This window comes from Talpa europaea, assembly GCF_964194135.1.
Source record: "Talpa europaea genome assembly, chromosome: 14".
In the NCBI taxonomy this organism is placed as follows: Eukaryota; Metazoa; Chordata; class Mammalia; order Eulipotyphla; family Talpidae; genus Talpa; species Talpa europaea.
In genome coordinates, this window is record NC_140082.1 from 48,475,354 (window position 1) to 48,499,346 (window position 23,993).

The window sequence follows — 23,993 nt, forward strand, 5'->3', positions numbered from 1 at the left end:
CTCATCCTCCCTTGCTTCTGACTGTACCCAGTGCATGTATAAACAAAAAAAAAAAAACCAAAAAAAAAAAAAACAAATAAATAAAACATGCCTCTATTTACAGTGTGACCTAATATCCGGGTGCTATGTAAAACTGATAATTACAACTAGCATGCTAAGAGGAAAAGTTGCACATCAAAAGGAGCCAAGTGTGCATAAGAAGGCTCCAGGGAACTTTGCATGATAAACATGGCCACTATGAAGTTCCAGGTGGAAGACTGACCTCCTTGTGAAGGAGCTGGGAGGAGTACGGATCTGGAAGAAGACTGTGAAATTTATAAGAAATTAGCATTTGATTTTTTCTTATATTAACCTTTTTCAGAATGTCACTTAGAATTATCCATAGCCTAAACATAGCTTCCTATGTGGTGGACAAACTCAATCTCACACAGAATTTGTAATTCGTCTTCGCGATAACGAGTAAACTGGAGCACGCGCGTCCATTAAGTCGTCCTGTTACCACAGGTCTGGGGGTGGAGGTGCGGGGAGACGGCGACTTGCTTGGCGCTAGGCTGGCTTTGGTGCGTCTCCCAAACCTCCAGCTGCCAAGACTCAGGGGTCATCACAGCACCAGTGACTGTCATTCACCCTCGCAGAGGCGGGACTTCCTGTCTTCCTGAAGAAGTGTTTCCGGCCAGAGCCGGAAGCTTTGCTGCGGAACGGCGGGTTCAACTAATCGCAGCTTAGGCCCCCGCGTTCGCGGTAGGCAGGTGAGCTTCGGGGTGTCTGGGGAGTTGAGGGAGCTGAGCTTGCCGGGCTGGCGCGTCACCTTGCTGTGCTCTTGTCTCTTTTTCCCGTTTTCCTAGATACGTCTCAGGTTGCCAGAGTCGGGCGTTGCCCGCTCCCTGCGGCTGGAAAGGGGTGGGTGTGTCCGAGCGGGCTGGCGGCGGGGCAGGGTCCCTGTCCTGGGCGGATTGACCGCGCCCCCTGCACGTCCCAGAAAAGCCTTATTGGCTTGTCACTTTGGAAGAGGTGAAATTGGTACAGGCGACCAACAACTTGGTGTCAGGTTAGAGCAATAGCCCTGTCCTTCCAAATCATTTAACATTTTTTTTAAATTTATTTATGCATACAAGAACTGGGGTACAGGCCAGAGGTGCGGGGGGTGAGAGGATTCACCAGAGGCAGAGTGGGGAGCAGAACAAGCAGATGTACTGAAACACACTGCTGAGGAGAGCAGCGGGTGAGACAGGAGAGGTCTGCTGCACCATGTGGGTAGCTCCCGGGCCAGTGGGGGCCAGTAATTGAACTCGTGCTGCAGTGGCTGTGAACAGCTTCCTAGGTTGCGTCTTGATTCCTTGCGCCACCAGGGAGGCCCATCACTTAATATTTGTGCTGAGGGGGAAATAACTTCAGGTGGAGGGAGACCATTTCAAATAAAGTGTTCTCCACTACATAAATAGTGCTTACTACCAACTGGAGATTGTTCTGAATTGTGGGTGGATTTGGATGAGTGCGTGACATCCCTGTCCCCAAAGAATCAAGTCTCGCAGGGAATAAAGTTCGCAGATGCCAAATTGTTAAGAGACAGCCGACTTCTCCTCTGCTTGACATTAATATAATCTTGGTCGCTGTCACTTGATATTTGTTTCAACTTTAGAGTTTTCACCTTTCTGCATGTTTTATGTTTTTATCAATAACCTATTCGTGGTTTTTCTTTTTATTTTTAACTTTAAGTCGACTATCTTTGCCCAGCACGTTAAGTATGCATAATTTGTTGTCTCTACCGAGATAATTCGTTTAGGCCTTGGGAGTCCACCTTGACTTATCTCTTTTACACCACCTACCTGTCAGCGTATCCTACGAATTTCACCTTCAAAATCTATCCGGACCCTGAAACCAGTCTCTCCACCTTCATTTGTCCAGTCATCTTTCACTTGGATTACTTTACTAGCTCAAAATGTTTTTCCAAGGACTACCTATTTTATTCTGAGTAAAAATCTAGAGTCTTCAGAGTGGCCTTCAAGGTTATGTGTGATCTGGTCCTGCTTTACCTCTGATTTCATCCTTTGCTGTTCTGTTTCCTTAACTAAGCACATGCTAATAGCCTCAGGATGTTTGCACCTGGGTTTCTTTGCTTGTGTGTTTTCTCTGAATTTGTCCACCTGGTGTAAATCCTTACCTCCCTCTGTTTTCTTGAATATCACCTTCTCAGTGAAGCCTTCCCTGATACTCTTCCTGTATATCTCCATTGCACTCATTATGCTTATTATAGTGTCACTTGCCATGTGATTATTCATTTCTCTGGTTGGTTATGTTTCTGTCATTGGGACAGAAGCTTGCTGAGTACTTCTTCATCTCAGTATTTAATTACTTTTGTAAGATGTTAAAATTCAATAAAACTAGTTGTAGGGTAAGGTAAAAAGTATCAGGCTTTTCTGCCCTCCTGCCATTAGGATAAATGACAGAACCCTGTGGTCCCGAATGCATGCCTGATGGCGGGCACCTGGAGTAGGGTGTGGGCATATTTAGATGGGATTCACTAGAGAAGAGCAGAGAAGCAGAGAGAACGCCGGAGAGCCCAGAAAGAGTGAAGACTTGCTGGGGGATGGGAGGCTTGCCAGCCTCCCAGGCCCCTGGCACTCCTTGCCAGTCGTGTACCTGGTAAATCCCAATAAAAGCCTGCAAAAGTCACTGAGGGCTCCAGGACTCTCTCCTCCTTTACCCCGCCTGCTCGGATCATAGAGATCCTGCACTGTGCCCATTCCTGCCTTTACACTAGTAGTTACTGTTTTCTGGTGGTTTTGACTTTTTCTTTTTGGTTTATTGAAGTCAGTTTATCATATATTTCAATAGAGTATGGTACAAAGTTTACTTTTTTTAAAAGGTATGTTATCTTCCTACATTAGCACATCTCCTTGATGGGAAATATGCAAAAGAATCCATTAGAAAGCAATATGATAGATATATTATTAAGTGTGAAATAATTATTTGTTAGCAAGTGGCATTTTTGTTCATAGATATTTAGAAGTATTCCTGCATTCTTTATCTAGTCTCCCAACATGAAGTTCTAATCAATGAAACTCTCACATTTCCCTGCCAGCAAAGTTCGTTCTCTTACTGATTCTTTTTTTTTTTTAAAGATTTATTTATTTATGCATACAAGAGCTGGGGTACAGGCCAGAGATGTTGGGGGGTGAGAGGATTCACTAGCGACAGAGTGGCGAAGAACAGGCAGACTGACTGAAATACACTGCTGAGGGGAGCAGCGGGGCCAGTTAGGGGAGGTCTGTTGCGCCATGTGGGTTTCTCTCTGGCCAGTCGGGGATGGAACTCGTGCTTCAGAAGCTGCAGATTGCTTCATAGTGCAGTGCTTAACCCCTTGCGCCACCAGGTAGGCCCCTCTTACTGATTCTTAACAGTTTAACCAGGGCATATTTTCCCTATAGAGCGTTTTCTCACTCTTAACCCAAATGCTTCCCCTCCTTCATTGAGTTTGATTCTTACATTCCTAATTGTAGGTCTTATTTTTTTCTGCTAATTATCTCTTCTAATTAGAGTATAAATTCCTTATAAGAGCAAGTCTTCTGCTTCCTGACATTCTTCATGACAGAAAGGTTGATACATGTAAGGACTCACAGCTTGTTTCTACCTGAGCCAGGATTACTCATTAAAGCTCCTAAATCACATCTAGGTGTTTTCTATTCTATTGATGTTGATTTTCTGTTCAATAGCTACCATGAGTGGGGTCAATGTGTGAACAATACTTCAGACCTCTATCAATTATTTTGATACAGTTTTGAACAAACATCAGGGAAAGACTAAAAAAAATGCATTTAGAAAGATAATAAAATCCATATTGAAAAATCTTTTTTCCAATATTCACAAAATGCGTGTGTTCGCACCTTTTCTGTTGTGCATCACACATCCTTTTGGATCTCTTGGTGGCTAAAAAAGATAGGAAATGTAACTGATACTAGAATCCATACCTACTTTGAGTGGTGGGCTTACTCTGGATAAAGTTATCCACATCAGCTACTGTATTTTGAACTTACTACTTTGTACATATGGAATGTTTTCCCTTATCTAAATATAGAATCCAATATATGTGCCTTTTTTTAAAATTTATGCTTGTAAGGGCAAACATTTATTGACTGTACTATATGTTGAGCACCTTCTACACATAGTAGCTTTTTAAATTCTCACAATAGTCCTAAGTCCTAATATTATCTACATTTTATACAGGAGGATACTAAGACAGGTTAAGTTATCCAGTGTCCCTATCATAAACTAGCATGTAGTGACAGATGTAGAACTTCAATCCGGCAGAGTACATATAATGTCCATATAACATTAAGTTGGAAAAAAAATGTGACCTCGATTCATACGTATTTTTCAGGATTCTTTCAGTTGCAGGAGAAAGAAACCCAATTCAAACTGATGTAAACAAAAGGAGGAATTCAGTGGTTCATGTAACTAATGGAAGACTTGAGGCATAGCTGGGTCAACTCTACTTTCCTGTTTGATCTTATTTTTGGAAAACTTTCCCACTTAGTGTCATGGGTGCCCCTCGACTCTTTCATGCTTAAGTGATCCTTTTGTTTTAAAATCTTGAGAGATGGTTCCTTATGAGGCCGTGTCATTTCCTGAAAGATAGGTTTTGCTTGGGTTAGGCTCTTCATATGTGGTCCAGTTACTGTATAGGAGGAAATGGAGGTGAGGAGTAATCAGATTGGCCATCCTGGGCCATGTGTCTACTCAAGTGTTGGGGGAGTGACAGCCAGGGAAAGTACACTTCCCAAAAGGAAAGATGCTGGACTGAAAAAGGCAGAAAATAAGTGAGGACCATTTTAACACTATAGATAGAATTCTAGCTCTTTGTTAAGGTGTCTTGTTAAAGTGCCTTTGAAGAGTCTTAACTCTTCAAAAATTAGTTATTTTTAGAAGAATTAAAGAAATTGTTAAATTTTTGAGTGGCTGTTGTGAAAATAAGGAAAGCATCACTTTTGTAAAATGATATTTTTTAAAAAAAGATTTATTTGTGCATACAAGAACTGGGGTACAGGCCAGAGGTGTGGGGGCTGAAGGATTCACCAGAGACAGAGTGGGGAACAGAACAGGCTGACTGAAATACACTGCTGAGGGGAGCAGCGGGCAAGTCATGAGAGGTCTGCTGAGCCATGTGGGTCACCTCCCTGGCTGGGGATTGAACTTGTGCTGCAGTGGCTGCGGATAGCTTCATAGTGCTGTGTCTTAACCCCTTGCGCCACAAGGGAGGACCTGTAAAATGCTATTTAATTTAATATCAGTAATTTGCTTTTGTTCATACTGGAGACTCATCACCAAATAACTCTTGTTTCTTCCAGTTTTCTAAATTGATTCCTTTTTTTTAAGATTTATTTTTATTTATGTATGCATATAAGAAGTGTGGTGGGGGAGGGGGTGAGGGGATTCACCAGAGACAGAGTGGGAAGCAGAACAGGCAAATTGAAATGCATTGTTGAGGGAAGCAGTGGGCGAGACAGGAGAGGTCTGCTGCACCATGTGGGTCAGTTCCCTGACCAAGGATCAAACGCATGATGTAGTAGCTGGCGATAGCTTGATAACGCTGAGACTTCAATCCCTGCGCCACCAGGGAGGACCTAAACAAGATTTTAAACTGTATGAGATTATCAAATTATGGCTAGACAACAAGTAAAATCAAATTAGGACTTTATGACACAAAAACCTATTTGGTTCTTCTCCTCACCAAAATGTGAAGAGTAAATTGGTTAGAAGTGTTAACCTCATGTATAGCTATAGGATGTTAAAAAATTTTTTAATTTTATTAAATTCTTTTCAGTGTTGTCATTTTCTTTCTAGATTTCCTTATATTTTGGATTCTGGCTATATTATAATGAGTGATACTTTGATGTCAGATGCCGTTGGTCGAAGAGTTGAAGTTAACGGAGAGCATGCAACAGTGCGTTTTTCTGGCGTTATTCCCCCTGTGGCAGGTAATTTATGGTTTTGTTTATGTTTGTATTTATGTTTGTGTAATATTCTAAACCCCTTGTTGTCATTTTAACCATGTTTCCAACATCTTCACCGGGAATAGTATCTATCTCAAGAAATCACTTTCTTTGTTCATCCATAAGAAATGACTCCTCATCTGCTTTAGTTTTATCATGAGCTTGTACCAATTCAACAAGATCTTCAAGCTCCACTTCTAATTCTAGTTCTCTTGCTGTTTCCACTGTATCTACAGCTATTTCCTGCACTGAAGTTTTGAGCCTCTCAAAATCACCCATGAGTGCTGAAATCAACTTCTTCTGTTAATGATCTTTTGACCTCCTCTCCTAAATCACAAATATTCTTAATATCTAAAGTGGCATGAACAATCCTTTCCAGAAGGTTTTCAATTTGCTTTGCCTGAATCCATCAGAGGAATCAACTGGGGCAGCTATAGCCTTCAAAATGCATTTCTTGAACAATAAGACTTGAAATTTGAAATTACTTCTTGACCCATGGCTGCAGAATTGGTGTTATGTTAGCAGGTATAAAAACAACATTAATCTCCTACATCTCCATCAGAGCTCTTGGTGACTGGGTACATTGTCAATGACCAGTAATGTTTTGACAGGGTATCTTTTTTTTTGTGAGCAGCAAGTCTTGACAGTTGTAGGGTAAGTGAAAATTATCAGGATTTTCTGCCTCACTGCCATTAGCATTAATGATAGACCCCTGTGGTCCTACATGCATGCCCGATGGCGGGCCCCTGGAGTAGGGTGTGGGCATGGATAGGTGGGCACACCTGGGCTGAGAGACTGGACTTATAAGGTGGCGTCACAGGGACGCCAGAGAGCAACAGAATGAGAGCAGCAAAGAGAGAGTAGCAGGAAGAAGAAAGAGAAATAGCAACAGCAAATGGCAGCAGGAGCAAAGAGCCTGCAGGAGAAGGCCAGAGGGCCCAGAAAGAGTGAAGATTTGCTGGTAATGACCAGGCCTCCCAGCCCCTCAGCCCCCCTGCCTGTCGTATACCTGGTTGCCACACTACAAATGATGTAAAAAGCTCAATAAAAGCCTGAGAAAGCCACTAAGGGCTCCAGGACTCTTTTTTTCCCATCTGCCTGGATCATAGAGAACCTGCTCTCTGCCTTGCTAGCACTAAAACAGTGGACTTAAAATATTCCGTAAACCATGTTGTAAATAGGTGTGCTATTATTCAGGCTTTGTTGTTCTATTTATAGAGCACAGGCAGAATTGATTTTTTTTTTTAAAGATTTATTTATGCATACAAGAGCTGGGGTACAAGCCAGAGGTACAGGGGGTGAGAGGATTCACCAGAGACAGAGTGGGGAACAGAACAGGCAGACTGACTGAAACACACTGCTGAGGGGAGCAGTGGGCCAAACAGGAGAGGTCTGCGTGCCATGTGCGTAGCTCCCTGGCTGGCTATCGAACTCGAGCTGCAGAGGCTGTGGATAGCTTCACAGTGCAGTGCTTAACCCTTTGCGCCACCAGGGAGGCCCCAGGCAGAATAGATTTAACATAATTATTAAAAGATTCTAGGATTACAGAATGGTTAATGAGCATTTAACTTAAAGTCTGAAGCTGTGTTAGTCTCTCACAGAGAGGCAACCTATCCTTTGAAGCCAAACATTAAGTAAAGTTAAGTAACTGTAAAGTCCTTGATAGCATCTTCTTTCAATGTAAGAGTATATAGTCAACATTGAAAGTCTGTTGTGTAGTGTAGCCACCTTCATCAGTGAGCTTAGCTAGATCTTCTGGATAACTTGCTGCAGCTTCTACATCAGCACTCACTACTTCACTTTGCACTTTCATGTTACGGAGACAGTTTCTTTAAATTTCATGATCCAGCTTCTGCTAGCTTCAGACATTTCTTTTGTAGCTTCCTTGCCTCTCTATTAGACTTGAAGAGAGTTAGGACCCTGCTTTGGTTTAGGCTTTCGCCTTTAGAATGTTGTGGCTGGTTTGATCTTATATCCAGACCACTAATATGTTCTCTAGGTCAACAATTATATTTCACTTTCTTATGATTTGTGTGTTCATTGGAGTAGCACTTTTCATTTCCTTCAAGAATTTTTCCTTTGAGAAATTAAACATTGTACAAAAATGAAAAACCATGTAAAAATATATAAATAAAAAAAATTCCTTTGTATTCACTTGGTTAAGAGGTTTAGCTTTGAGACAATCTCGTCTTTTATCATGGCACTCCCATTAAGCTTATTATTTCTAGCTTTTGATTTATTTTTTTTTTTTGTGGGACCCTCACCAGTGGCTGGGGAACGAACCAGCACTGCAAAGGCTGCGGGCAGCCTCACAGCCCAGCGCTCAGCTGCTGCACCACCCAGGGGAGGCCCTCTATCTAGCTTTTGATTTAAAGTGAGATGTGTTACTCTTCCTGTCACTTGAACACTTGGAGGCCATTGTAGGGTTGTTAATTGGTCTAATTCCAATATTGTTGTGTTTCAGGGAATAGGGAGGCCTGAGAAGAGGGAGAGAGAAGGGAATGGCTAGCCAGTGGACCAGTCAGAACATGCACAACATTTGTCAATTATGTTTATCATCCTATATTGGTGTGGTTCATGGTGCTACAAAATAATTACAATAGTAATGTTAAGGATCACTGATTACAATAGCAGACATAATTACAGTGGAAAATGTTGAAAATATTGTGAGAATTACCAAAATGTGACAGAGATCAAGTGACCGCCTGTTGCAAAAATGCCAGAGGTAGACTTGCTTGACACAGTGTGACCTCGTGGCCTCCCAGGTGGTCTAAGGGTTAAGTCTCAGCACTATCACCTCTATAGCCTGAATTTGATCCCTGGCCAGGAAACTAACCTACATATGGTGCAGCAGACCTCTCCTGTCTTGCCTACTGTTCCCCTTAGCAGTGTACTTCAGTGGATCTGCCTATTCTGCTCTCCACTCTGTCTCTGGTGAATCTTCTCGCTTTCAACCATGCCTCTGGCCTACACCCCAGTTCTTTTACACATACACACATATACACAAAAGTGTGGCTTCAAATCTTCAATTTGTAAAAAGCACATTATTTGTGACACAATGAAATGAGGTATACCTGCATTAATTATAGCCACCATGGTGTATGTTACAAATCCAGGGCTTACTGTAAAATTGGAGGTTTGTACCTTTAGACACCTTCACCCATTTCACCCAGAAGCCTCCACCCTTATATCCCCCTAGCAAACATCAGTCGATTTTCTGTATCTATGAGTTTGGGTTTTTTTTTTTTTTTTTTTTTTTGCAGGGAGGTTGTTTCTTTCTTTTAGATTCCACATAGAGGTGAGAGATGTAGTCTTTATCTTTCTCAGTCTGACTTCACTTAGCATAATTCCCTTAAGGTTTATCCATGTTATCCCAAATGGCAAGATTTTCTTCTCTTATTGTGGAATGATATTTCTGTGTGTATATGTATGTAATAGTCACATGTTGCATAATGACATTTTGACCAATGATGGACTGCTTATATGATGGTAGTCCCTATATTCAGCCTAGGTGTGTAATAAGCTATACCACCTAGGTTTGTAAACTCTGTTAGTAAACTCTGTTTGTACAACCTAACAACACATTTCTCAGAATGTATTTCCATTGTTAAGGGATGCATGTCTTTATATTACAACTTCTTTATTTGTTCATCTATCAATAGACACTTAGGTAGCTTCTGTGTCTTGGCTATTGTAATTAGTGCTACAGTGAACAAGGAGTTGCAGGTATCTTTACAGTTTAGTGCTTTCATTTCCTTCACATAAATACACAGAAGTAGAATTACTGGATGATATGGTAGTTCTATTTCTCATCTTTTTTTTTTAAAGATTTATTTATGCATATAGGAACTGGGGTGCAGGCCAGAGATGCCGGGGAAGGGGTGAGAGGATTCACCAGAGACAGAGTGGGGAGAAGAACAGGCAAATGTACTCAAAATATGCTGCTGAGGGAAGCAGTGGGCGAGACGGGAGAGGTCTGCTGCGCCATGTGGGTCACCTCCCTGGCAGGGGATCAAACTCCTACTGCAGTGGCTGCAGATAGCATCATTGTACTGCTGCTTAACCCCTTGCACCACCAGGGAGGGCCCTCTATTTCTCATCTTTTAAGTAGTCTTTGTAATGTTAAGCTGGCTGCACCAGCTTACATTCCCACCAATAGTGCATAGGTCTCCCTTTTCCCCACATCTTCACCGACACTTGTTATGTTCTTGTCTTTTTGATACTAGTCATTCTAGTATCAAAGAATGTGAGAGTTAGGCGGCTCTGCCTGCCTGTGAGTGTGAAGGGGCCTCTTTTTCTTTCTCCTTTCCTAATATATCTTTCCTTTTAAAATTAAAAAAAAAAAAAAAAAGGTGAGGTAATAGCTCCTGTGGTTTTGGTTTGGATTTCTTTGATGACTAGTAATGTTGAGCACCTTCTCATGTACAAGTTGGTCTCTTACATGTCTTCTTTGGGAAAATGTCTATAATTCAGGTCTTCAGTTCATTTTTAAATATTTTGGGGGATGTATTAACCCCTTATCAGAGATGATTTTCAAATGTTTTCTCCTATTTGGTAGTTTGTCTTTTAATTGTTTTACTTGTATTCTTTAATGGTTGTTTAATATCATGCATAATTTGTTTAATCATTCCCAAGTTTTAGACATTAATTTCTAGTTTCTTATTTTTGTAAGAAGCAGTATGTTAGGCTTATTTATATGGCTTACTTAATCAATAAATCTTTGCTTATCTTCTATATTTTAAGAACTGACCTGAATTGATAGAGGGGAATTTAGTAATAAACTTAGAACAGATCTTAAGTTGTGGTTCCTTAACCAATATCTGCATTACTTGCTTTGCTTGTGAGAAGTGCAAATTCTTGGGGTCTCTCTGGTGGTATAAGGATTAAGTCTCGGTGCTGTCACCACTATGGCCTGAGTTTGATTCCCGGTGAGGGAGCTAACCCACATATGGAGCAATAGACCTTTCCTTGATCGCTGCTCCCCTCAGCAGTGTATTTCAGTCAGTCTGCCTGTTCTGCTTCCCTCTCTGTCCTCTCCGTCTGTGGTGAATGCTCTCATCCCCCTTCTCTCCCCCCCCCCTTTCTGTCTTACATCCCAGTTCTTTAAAATAAATAAATAAATCCTTCTTCTGCACTGTTGGTGGGAGTACAAACTGGTCCAACCACTATGGAGAGCTGTGTGGAGATTTCTGGACCTACTAAACATAGAGCTTCCATAGGATCCAGCAATTCCACTCCTAGGTATTTACCCAAAGGATACAGAAACATCAATTCCAAAGAACACCTGCACCCCTATGTTTATAGCAGCACTATTTACAATAGCTAAGCTTTGGAAACAGCACAAATGCCCAAAAATAGATGACTGGATCAAGAAGATGTGGTACATATACACCATGGAATATTACTCAGCATTCAAAAAAGATAAACACATGCAATTTGCAGCAACATGGATGGCGCTGGAAGGGATCATGCTCAGCGAAATAAGCCAGAAAGAAAAAGAAAAATACCGGATGGTCTCACTCATAGCAGGAATCTAGAAAACTTAAATAAGGGACCAGGAAAATGAATAACTATAAGAAAGTGAAAATCAAAATCAACAAAAATCTATGAACCAGAGACACTTTTGGGGGGGTGGGTGGCGGGAGGGGAGGGATTGGGGTCAAAATGGGGGGGTTGCCCACTCCAAAAAATACTACAAGGAATCCTAAAGCCAGAACCTCAGAGGGACGAATAACAACGAAAGAAGACCAAAAAAAAAAAAAAAAAAAGTTATTAAAAGAATAAATAAATAAAATCAAAGGAAAGACAAACACAATGGCAAATACAGATGCTAACATATCAATATTAACTCTAAATGTAAATGGACTAAACTCTTCAATAAAAAGACACAGAGTTGCAGCCTGGATTAAGAAACAAAACCCTACCTTTTGCTGTCTCCAGGAAACACATTTAGCTACAAAAGATAAAAATAGGCTTAAAGTTAAAGGATGGAAAACAATCCTACAAACAAATAGACCAAAAAAGAAAGCAGGAACAGCTATACTTATATCAGATACAACAGACTTCAAACTCAAAAATATAAAAAGAGACCCCAATGGTCACTACATTATGATCAAGGGGACAATACTTCAAGAAGAAATAACACTCATTAACATATACTCACCAAACGAAGGAGCACCAAAATATATCAGACAACTGTTGTCCTCTCTGAAAACAGACATCAGAAAAAACACATACGTAGTGGGAGACTTCAACAAACCACTATCAACAATGGATAGATCAACAGGACAAAAAATAAGTAAAGAAACTAAAGCTCTAAATAAGGACCTAGAGCATTTGGGCTTAACAGACATCTATAGAACACTAAACCCAAAAAAAAAACGGAGTACACATTTTTCTCAAGCGCACATGGATCATTCTGCAGGATCGATCACATACTGGGGCACAAGACAAACATCAACAGATACACCAAGATTGAAATCATACCAACCATTTTTTCTGACCATGAAGGCGTCAAACTAGAAATAAACCATAAAAAGAAGGCAAGGAACTATCCTACCTCATGGAGATTAAAATCCACACTACTGGAAGACCACTGGACTAACGAGGAGATCAAAGAAGAAATTAAAAAATTCTTTGAATTGAATGACAAGGAGGACAATAATATCCTAAATGTATGGGATGCAGCAAAAGCAGTTATAAGAGGAAAATAAATAGCAATAGAAGCTCACATCAAAAAACAAGAAAGAACTCAAACAACCTAATCTCGAAGCTCAGAGATCTAGAAAAAGAACAACAAAAAAACCACAAAACCAGTAGAAGAAAAGAAATAATAAAAACCAAAGCAGAAATAAATGAAATTGAAACTAAAAAAACAATCCAAAAGATCAATGAAACCAAGAGCTGGTTGTTTGAAAAAATCAATAAAATAGACAAACCCCAGGCCAGGCTCACAAAGGAAAAAAGGGAGAAAGCACAAATAAACAGGATCATAAATGAAAGAGGAGAAATCACAACAGACACAGCAGAAATCAAAAGAATAATCAGTAACTACTATGAACAGTTATATGGAAACAAGTTCAACAATCTAGAGGAGATGGACAAATTCCTACAACTCTACAATCACCCAAAGCTAGATAAAGAAGAAATAGAACACCTAAACAGACCAATTACAAGCAGCGAAATTGAAATGGTAATCAAAAACCTTCCCAAAAACAAAAGCCCAGGACCTGATGGATTTACAAATGAATTCTACCAAAGATTCAGAGACGAATTAGTGCCTATCCTTCACAAACTCTTCCAAAAAATTGAGAAGGAAGGGACAATACCAAACACGTTCTATGAAGCCAACATTACACTAATACCAAAACCAAATAAGGACAACACAAAAAAGGAAAACTACAGGCCAATCTCCCTAATGAACACTGATGCAAAAATCCTCAATAAAACTTTAGCTATCAGAATCCAACAATGTATCCATAAGATAATTCACCACGACCAAGTAGGATTCATTCCAGGGACACAAGGATGGTTTAACATCAGAAAATCAATCATCGTTATCCAACACATCAACAAAAAGAAATATAAAAACCATATGATAATATCAATAGATGCTGAGAAAGCTTTCGACAAAGTGCAACACCCATTCATGATAAAAGCCCTTGAAATTCTTGGGATACAAGGAACATACCTCAACATCATAAAGGCCATCTATGACAAGCCAACAGCCAGTATCATCCTCAATGGTGAAAAGCTGAGAGCAATTCCATTAAGATCTGGAACAAGACAAGGATGTCCACTCTCACCACTGCTTTTCAATATAATACTGGAAGTCCTAGCCAGAGCAATAAGACAAGAGAAAGACATCCAAGGAATCCAAATAGGAAAAGAAGTCAAACTATCACTATTTGCAGATGATATGATAATATACATAGAGAACCCCAAAAACTCCACAGAAAAACTAATTCAACTTATCAATCAATTCAGTAAAGTGGCAGGATACAAAATCAACACGCAAAAGTCAGTAGCCTTCCTATACACAAACAATAAATCTGAAGAAGAAGAAATAAAAAAAACCATCCCTTTTATTATCGAAACAAAAAAAATCAAATATTTGGGAATAAATCTAACAAAAGAGGTAAAGGACCTATACAAAGAAAATTATAAAACACTGTTAAAAGAAATAGAAGAAGACACAAAGAAATGGAAAGACATCCCCTGCTCATGGATTGGAAGAATAAACATTATTAAAATGGCCATCCTACCAAAAGCAATATACTGATTCAATGCTATTCCAATCAAAATTTCAATGTCATTCTTCAAAGAAATAGAACAATTATTGATGAAATTCATATGGAATCACCAAAAACCCCGAATAGCCAAAGCTCTACTGAAAAAAAAAGAAGGAAATGGAGGCATCACACTCCCAGACTTCAAACTATACTACAAAGCCATAATCATCAAAACTGCATGGTATTGGAACAAGAACAGACATACAGACCAATGGAATCGAATAGAAAATCCAGAAATAAACCCACAAATTTATGGTCAACTAATCTTTGACAAAGGAGCAAAGAATATGCATTGGAGCAAAGAAAGTTTGTTCAATAAATGGTGCTGGGAAAACTGGGTTGCTACATGTAAAAGAATGAAGCTTGACCACTACCTCACACCATACACAAAAATCAACTCAAAATGGATTAAAGAACTAGACATAAGACCTGAAACCATAAAATACATAGAAGGAAATATAGGCAAAACACTACATGATTTGCACATCAAAGACATCTTTACAGACACATCACCCAAAGCAGTGATAGTGAAGGCAAAGATAAACAGCTGGGACTACATCAAATTAAAGAGCTTCTGCACAGCAAAAGAGACAATAACAAAAACAAAGAGAAACCCCACCAACTGGGAGAACATTTTTGCACCCAACACTAATGATAAAGGACTGATCACAAAAATCTGCAAAGAGCTGATGAGACTCAACAACAACAAAGAAAATAACCCAGTCAAAAAATGGGCAGAAGAGCTAAAAAGAAACTTCTCTGAAGAGGAAATGCAAATGGCCAACAGGCATATGAAAAAATGTTCAACATCACTTGTAATCAGGGAAATGCAAATCAAAACTACCATGAGATACCATCTTACACCAGTGAGAATGGCACATATTAAAAAAACTAGCAACAACAAATGTTGGCGAGGTTGTGGAGAAAAAGGAACTCTCCTGCACTGTTGGTGGGAGTACAAACTGGTCCAACCACTATGGAGAGCTGTGTGGAGATTTCTGGACCTACTAAACATAGAGCTTCCATAGGATCCATCAATTCCACTCCTAGGTATTTACCCAAAGGACACAGAAACATCAATTCCAAAGAACACCTGCACCCCTATGTTTATAGCAGCACTGTTTACAATAGCTAAGCTTTGGAAACAGCCCAAATGCCCAAAAATAGATGACTGGATCAAGAAGATGTGATACATATATACCATGGAATATTACTCAGCATTCAAAAAAGATAAACACATGCAATTTGCAGCAACATGGATGGCGCTGGAAGGGATCATGCTCAGCGAAATAAGCCAAAAAGAAAAAGAAAAATACTGGATTGTCTCACTCATAGCAGGAATCTAGAAAACTTAAATAAGGGATCAGAAAAATGAATAACTATAAGAAAGTGAAAATCAAAATCAACAAAAAACTATGAACCAGAGACACTTTTTGGGGGGTGGGGGCCGGGAGGGGAGGGATTGGGGTCAGAATGGGGCATGTGCAGTTGTATGAGGGAATATAAAAATAAAATTTATTATTTAATAAAAAAAGGGAGTGGCAGTTTCTTGCCACTTCCAATATCATAAGTGATAGTTTTTTTTTTTACTTAACACTATTGAGTCTTTTCATGAATATACTATTAAATCTATTATTTGCTGTATAAACCATGTTGTAATTATCATTTTACCTACTTTTATCCTAAAAATAAATCAAAATTGTGTTAGCAACCACAATGCTATGTTGACTCTCTCTAAATATGTCTGTCTCCTTATGAATTTTTGTCAGCTTCATTCAAATGAATATACATTTTATCTAATTACTGTCTGAAGAGATTACAAGAAATAAAACATGAGATGATTTTTCTTAAAAAAAAATGGGGGGGTTGAAATTGTATGGGGAATATAAAAATAAAATTTATTATTGAAAGAAAAAATAAATCTTTAAAAAAAAATTGAGAATTCTTGGCCTCACCAGGGAGCTACTGAATCAGAAACTCTGGAGGTGTAGGGCCTAGCAATCTATATTTTAAGAAGTCATCAGGGAATTCTGATAGTAAGATTTAAGAGTCACTGAACTAGGCAGATTTAGACTCAGGTCTCAAAATTTGCATATAGTAGAACTGGAATTTGAAATCTATATTTCAGAACCCATGCCCTTTCTACTCTATTGATTAGAATATGAACATTTTAAGATTCATGTTAAGTATTGCAAAACTTCTGTTTGAAAATATTGGACCAAGACTTGGAAATCTCCAGTTCTGTAGGAAACAAACTAAGATGGAGATCACATTCAGGAAATTTTGTGTTCAGAAAGTTTATTAGAGATTTACTCTTGTACTCAATACCAGTGGGAGATCATGGAAGGGGAGCAGGATTGGACAAAGGAGAAATTGAGCTGTGATCTAGTTTAAGCAGAGGTTTCAGCCGAACTCTGAAGGTAGGATCGTCCATCATAGTCTTTCCTGGCTGAGATAAGGTGTTTGGCCTTTAGACTTCTGTGATCTGCCACTGTTCTGGTTGCCCTTGGGCAAGGTGCTTTTCTCCGTGGAGACAATTTGACTTTAGGATCCACAGTTGAAGACTAACTGCTAAACGCCAATAGTACTGCAGCTCCTAGGGGGAATAAGTGCCACTTCCTAAAGGCATACCAGAATAGTGCATCACAAATACAGTAATGTTGATGGAAGGTATTTAATCAGAGATGAGTGCTATGAAATGGTACATACTATTTTCATTTATTAAATAGCCTGTGAGTTTGACTTTTTTTTAAAATTCCCTCCACCAAACTACTCATGCCCATCTGCCTCAGACACTTTTTTCCATTATGTATTATTAGACATTTTTTTTTTCTTCTTGCAAATAACTGTAAAGATTGAGCCACTGTGCATTTACTCCTTACTGATCTCATTGTGGGGGCATTCTCTCTGTTACCTTCTCTCAATTGATGGTAGTGTTGGATTTCCTTTGAAGGGGATCTGATGGAATTGGTACAAAGATGCAGAAAAAATAGAAACAGATTTAGTTATTCCTGGGGTTATATCACTGGATGTTGCTGTCAGGCTGTTATGACAACTAAATGAATTAAGTTGTTGAAAGTGTATAGTGCTAGCTCTTACTGTAAATACACATTTTAAGAATTACTTAAGGAAATACAACAGTTCTGATGTTTTGCAAATGGCTACTTGTGGTTGTAAATATAATTTCCTGAGTTAGTCTTATACACAAATATATTAAAATGTGGTTATCTTAAAACTGTAGATGGGATAAAAGATGATGTGCTGCGGTGGGAAGAATAAAACATCCTCCTAACCCCAAATAAAAGATGTCTCCACAACCTGGGGTCACTATGTTTGGTTACTTGGCAAAGGAGAGTTAGAGTTGCAGGGGGAATTAAGGTTAAATTAGGGAGATCATCTATCTGGCCCCAACATATCACAAGGGTTGGTAGAGGAAGAACAGTGTCAGTGTGATGTGAGAACATTCAGACTGGCTATTGTGGGCTTTGAAGGAAGGGGGTTATGAACCAAAGAATGTGTGCAGCCTCTAGAAGCTGTAAAAGGCAAGGAAATGGATTTTCCTCTAGAACCTGCAGAAGGGAATACAGCTGTGTAACACCTGATTTTAGTTCTTTGAGGCCCTCAATAGACTTCTGCCGTCAAGAGCTATAAGATGCTAAGTTTGTTGTTTTATAGCACCAATAGGAAACTAATACATGGGTCCTAGATAATTGTGTGAGGTACTTCAAAAAATGTCATTCATGTAGTTGGTCAGACATTGATGTCATAAATGTATTTGAAGAATTTGATTTAAATCTTTTTCATGAAATGTGGGGGTGAGAAGCACCCTTTCTAAGCGCTCTTTCTAAGTTAATATACTAGTTTGTAACAGTTGACTTGGGACAAAGCTAGATCACCTCCTAGACATTGTGCTGTGGTGGGAAGAATAAAGCACACCCCCTCCCACAGATATCTCCACAACCTGGGGTTGTGACACATTGTTCCCAGTGGGTGAGCTCCCTCACTTAAAGATAGCTGATGAGCAGCCTTAATTCCACCTGCAACCCTAACTCTCCTTTACCAAGTAACTGAACAAGTAACCTTTTGTTTGGAGACCCATGCCGACTAAGCATAACTGGGGGAATTCAATTCTAAACAACAAAGGTGGGTGGTTAGAGGCACAGCTATGGCAGAAACCAGGGTTCACACCCCAATCTCATGGCAGGGTGGTCCCAGAGCAGGCAGAGCTGCTTTGTGGGGAGAGACCTGTGAAAAGTGCCTGGGGTGAGCCAGTGGACAGGGCCCTAGTGAAGAAGACAAAGTGCGGAAAAGTGTTAATCCCTCCCCCAGCTTCTCTAAGGGCTCACTGCAGCTGCCCAGGAAAGCTCAGCCTTCCAGTTGCAGGGAAAGCCCTGCATGTAGACTGAAACCCAGAGAGGAGGGCTGTCAGTGGTACTGAAGGCAGAACTGCCCTTTGCCCCTCCCCCACATTCACTAAGGAAAGACTCCTCCAAGCCCTTCTCCCACTCCCAGAAGTAGCTTCTGCAAATCAGTTTTCCCTGACATACACCACCATCTACTGGAAAAATGGATACTCTGCACCCTTAAGACACTTGAACACATAATTGACCCTAACACACCAAAAATGTTACAACAAATTGCATCTTGAGTCCTTAGGGGAATTCTTCACCACAGGGAGAGAACAACTCTCCAGAAACTAATCACATGGAAGTTGCAGAAAAGGCATGGAGGGAAAAAAAGACATAGAGGGTCTTTTCTTTCTATCAGCTAGAGTTCAAAATTACTATGATAAAGAAATTCAAAGACATGGAAGAAAAACAGAACAGCTCATTAAAAACCAAAACGAAAACAATACAAAACCAAATACAAAAGCCAAAACCAGTGTCCAGAGAAATAAAATTAGTGAACAGAAGATGGAAATTGAAGCTTTAAGAAAATAATGGAGGTGCAGGATGTACAAAGATAACAAAGGAGATAGTTTCTGAAGCAAACTATGGAAGTAGAATAAAACAAATGGAAGATGGAGTTAGTGACTTAGAAGGTGATGCAAAAAGAATCCATATAGAGGAAGAATAAGAAATATAAAGATAAAAAATTAATGCTGTGAAAATTATCTGAGTCTTTGAGGAAAGACAATATAAGAATAGTGTGTATCACAGAAGAGAAAAGTGAATGGAGAACTTATTTAAAAATATAGTAGAGGAAAACATTCAAAACCTGGGCCTCCCCGGTGGCGCAGCAGTTGAGCGCTGGGTTGCGAAGCTGCCCGCGGCCTCTGCGGCGCCGGTTCGATCCCCGGCTGCTCCCCAGCCACCGGAGGAGGGTCCCACATGGCGCGCAGACCTCTCCTGCCGCCCGCTGCTCCCCTCAGCAGTGTACTTCGGTCCTTCTGCCTGCTCTGCTCCCCGCTCTGGCTCTGGTGAATTCTCTCACCCTCCCACGCTTCTGACTGTACCCAGTGCTTGTATAAACAAAAAACAAAGAGAGAAAGAGAGAAAGAGAGAAAGAGAGAAAGAGAGAAAGAGAGAAAGAGAGAAAGAAAGAAAGAAAGAAAGAAAGAAAGAAAGAAAGAAAGAAAGAAAGAAAGAAAGAAAGAAAGAAAGAAAGAAAGAAAGAAAACATGCCTCTAAAAAAAAAAAAAAAACAAACATTCAAAACCTGGAGAAGAAACTAAATGTACTAGTTCCTGCAGCAAAATCATAAGACTTCCAAAGTTTAAGACAAAGAATATTGAAGCTGACTAGAGGGATGAAGCAGGTAACGTATAAAGGAATCCTGATAAGGCTTATATCTGACTTCTCTGAAGAAACACTGTGGACAAGGAGAGAACGGAATGACATGATCAAAATACTTAAAGATAAAAACTGCCAGCAAGGCATCCTGCATCCTGCAAGGCTCTCCTTCAGCTATCAGGAAGAAATAAAGGGCATATCAGATAAGCAGAAGAAGTTTGCAAACGCTAGACCTCCCCTCAAAGAAATGTTGAAAGGGGCTCTCACTTCTAAATCAAAGAAAAGAATACACAAATAACTGAACAAGGAAATAGAACTATTGAATTAAGGACAAAATGGCAATACCAGACCTTCATATATCAGTAATCACCCTAAATGTAAATGGACAGAACTCTCCAATCAAAAGGTACAGAGTGACTGGTTGGATTAGAAAGCAGAATCCAACTTTTTGCTGTCTCCAGGAAATGCACCAGAGTTCCAAAGAAAAACATAGACTCAGCGTAAAGGGTTGGAAAACAATCCAATAAGCAAATAGGACCCAAAGAAAATTAGGGAGAATGATACTCATCAAATAAAATAGACTTCCAGTTAAAAATGGTAACAAGAGTCAGGGTTGGACACTATATAATGATTAAGGGAATAATCCAGTGAGAAAACATGACATCAATGTATACTAACCAAATGAAGGAGCATCAAAATGCATAAAAAGGAAATAATAAAAAATGAGAGCAGAAATTAAGTGAAATTAGTCCAAAAATTAATGAAATCTAAATTTATTTTATTTTGTTTTTTTACTTATATCTTTTACATCATTGTGTATTCCTGTAAAATTCCTACCACCAGTTCACCCGAAAACCATCACCAGAGTCCCTGTGCTCTACTCTTCCCTGTTTTGATCCCTTTTCTTCCCCTCTCCATCACAGAATGTCTCTGATTTATGGTTGTCTGCTAATTTTTGTTTTTATTTTTTTTTCGTGATTCTTTAGTTGGTTCCCCTATATTCCTCGTATAAGTGAAACCAGCTGATAGTTTTCTTTTTCCTTCTGGCTCATTTCACTGAGCATAACCCCTCCCAGCTCCATCCATGTTGCTGCGAATGGCATGAGCTTATTTTTTTGATTGCTGAATAGTATTCCATTTTGTATATATACCACATCTTCTTGATCCAGTCATCTATTTTTGGGCATTTAGGTTGTTTCCATATTTTACCTATTGTAAATAGTGCTGCAGTAAACATAGGGGGGCAGGTACCTCTTTGAATTTGTGTAAAACTGTTTTTTTAAAAAAATAAAATAGACAATCCTCTAGATACTCTTAAGAAAAAAGGTAGGCCTCCCTGCTGGCTCAGGGGTTAAAGTCAATGCTATCAAGCTGTCAGCAGCCACAGCAGCATGAATTCGATCCCTGGGCAGCAAGTGAACCTACATGGTGCAGCAGACCTCTCCTGTCTTGCTCCCTTCAACAGTGTATTTCAGTAGATCCTCCTGTTCTGCTCCCTACTCCGTCACTGTTGAATCCTCTCACCCCCCCATGCTTCTGGCCTACACCGCAGTTCTTGTATGCATAAATAAAAATAAATCTTTAAAAAAAAAGAAAAAAGAGGAGAAAATTCAAATAAATAGAAATGAAAGAGGAAAAATTACAATAGACATCTCAGAAATTCAGAGGCTCATGAGAGATTACTGTGGACATCTATCTGCGAGTAAGTTGAATAACCTAGAGGCGATGTATAAGTAGAAATATACAACCATCCAAGACTGAATCCAAAAAGAATTGAAAATTTGAACAGACCAATTACAAGCAAGGAAATTGAAACAGTAATCAAAAGTTGCCCAAAAACAAAAGTCTAGGACCATATGGTTTCACTAGTGAGTTCTACCAAACCTTCAGGGATGAGCTAATACCTGTCCCTCTCACACTCTTCCAAAAAATTGAGGAGAGAATAATTCCCAAAACATTGTTTGATACCAACAAAAACCTGATACCAAAACCAGACAAAGATACAACAAACAAAAATAATCAGACCAGCTTCTTTATGAACATACTCGTAAAAATCCTCAAAATCTTAGCCAGCCTAATTCAATAATAAATTAAAAGGATCATACACCATGACAGTGGGATTCATTCCAGGGACACAAAGATGGTTCAAGACCCAAAAGTCAATCCTTGTAATCCACCACATCAATAAGAGGAAAGATAAAAATTATATTAACAGATGACAAATCTTTTGATAGGATCAACATCTATTTGTGTTTAAAAAAAAATAACTTCAAAAAACTGGGGATAGATGGCGTATACCTTAATATAACAAAGGCCATACATGACAAACCCACAGTTAACATCACACTCAATGGTGAAAAATTAAAAAAATTTCCATTAAGATCTAGCACAAGGGGCCTTCCTGGTTGCGCAAGGGGTTAAGACGCAACCTATGAAGCTGGCCAGCCAGGAAGGTGACCCACGTGGTGCTGCAGACCTCTCCTGACTCTCCCGCTGTTCCCTTCAGCAGTGTATTTCAGTCTGCCTGTTCTGCTCCCCACTCTGTCTCTGGTGAATCCTCTCATCCTCTGCATCTCTGGCCTATACCCCAGTTCTTGTATGCATAAATAAATAAATCTTTAAAAAAAAAAGTTCTGGCACAAGACAATGATGTCCACTTTCAGCATTATTGTTCAACATAGTATTGGAAGTTCTACCTAGAGCAATTAAGCAAGAGAAAGATATAAAAGAAATCCAAATTGGGAATCAAGAAGTAAAGCTATCATTATATGCAGATGATGTGATGCCATACAAAGGAAATCCTAAAGACTCCACTTAAAAACTAATACATCATTGCATTATTTTGATTTTAGTAGCTTTGTAGTAAGTTTTGAAATAGGAACGTGTGAGTTCTCTCACTTTGTTCTTTTTCAAGATTGTTTTGGCTATTCAGGGTCCCTTACTTGTCTTCACTTTTTCCCCAAGGTTTTTTTCACAATTTGCAGTGGTCCAGGTATCATTCATTTTCTGTTTTTTTTTTTTTTTTAAGATTTATTAATTTATGCATACAAGAATTGGGTACAGGCCAGAGGTGCAGGGGGTGAGAGGATTCAGCAGAGACAGAGTGGGGAACAGAACAGTCAGACTGACTGAAATACACTGCTGAGGGGAATAGTGGGTGAAACAGGAGAGGTCTGCTGTGCCATGTGGGTAGCTCCCTGGTGTCTAGGGATCAAACTCTTGCTGCAGAGGCTGCTGATAGCTTCACAGTGCTGTGCTTAACCCCTTGCGCCACTAGGGAGGACTGGTGTTTGTAGAGTTTATTGAATCTTTGACTTGACAACTTTCTTTAGTTTTATAATATTCTTAGTAATTATTTCTTTAAGTAGTGCTTCTTCCATAATCTCTCTCTAATCTTTTTTTTTTTTTTTAAGATTTATTTTATGAATGAATACAAGAGCTGGGGTGTAGGCCAGAGGTTGCCGGGCGAGTGAGAGTATTCACCAGAGACACAGTTGGGAGCAGAACAGGCGGCTTTACTGAAATACACTGCTGAGGGGAGCAGCGGGTGAGACAGGAAAGGTCTGCTGTACCATGTGGGTTAGCTTCCCGGCCAGGGATTGAATTCGTGCTGCAGTGGCTGGTGATAGCTTAATAGTGCTGTGTCTTTAGCCCATACGCCACCAGGGAGGTCCCTCTCTTATTTTTGCACATAGCACAGTGCTGAATGTGTAGTGGGTACTTAATAAATATGGATGGAAGGGAGGACAGAGGGGAAAGAAAATATTCTTCAAACTGGAAGGTGGTATAGGCGCTGTAGATTGCACAGTATATTGGGTAAGTCTTGGCTTCTGGAGTTGTAGTCACCTGGATTTGAAGATGTATGGCTTTGTGCAAATTATTTTACCTATATTAAATAAGTACTATTTATATATAGATTTTTGTTGAACAGTATATTACTATTTAGATTCTGACTCAAAAATTTGTGCATTTGTTCAGGA

The 23,993-nt window shown here is 39.6% G+C and overlaps 1 protein-coding gene across 1 annotated transcript in view; it reads left to right on the forward strand.

Moving 5' to 3' along the window:
- Positions 1 to 5,875: 5,875 nt before the first annotated feature.
- The window catches only part of TBCE (tubulin folding cofactor E), a gene marked incomplete at both ends in the record, with an annotated part of 59,773 nt that continues 41,655 nt past the window's right edge, over positions 5,876 to 23,993 (forward strand). Inside the window, one exon of the mRNA XM_084253426.1 lies at positions 5,876 to 5,975. Coding sequence (XP_084109552.1) covers positions 5,876 to 5,975 — 100 coding nt within the window. The remainder of the gene's footprint in view (positions 5,976 to 23,993) is intronic.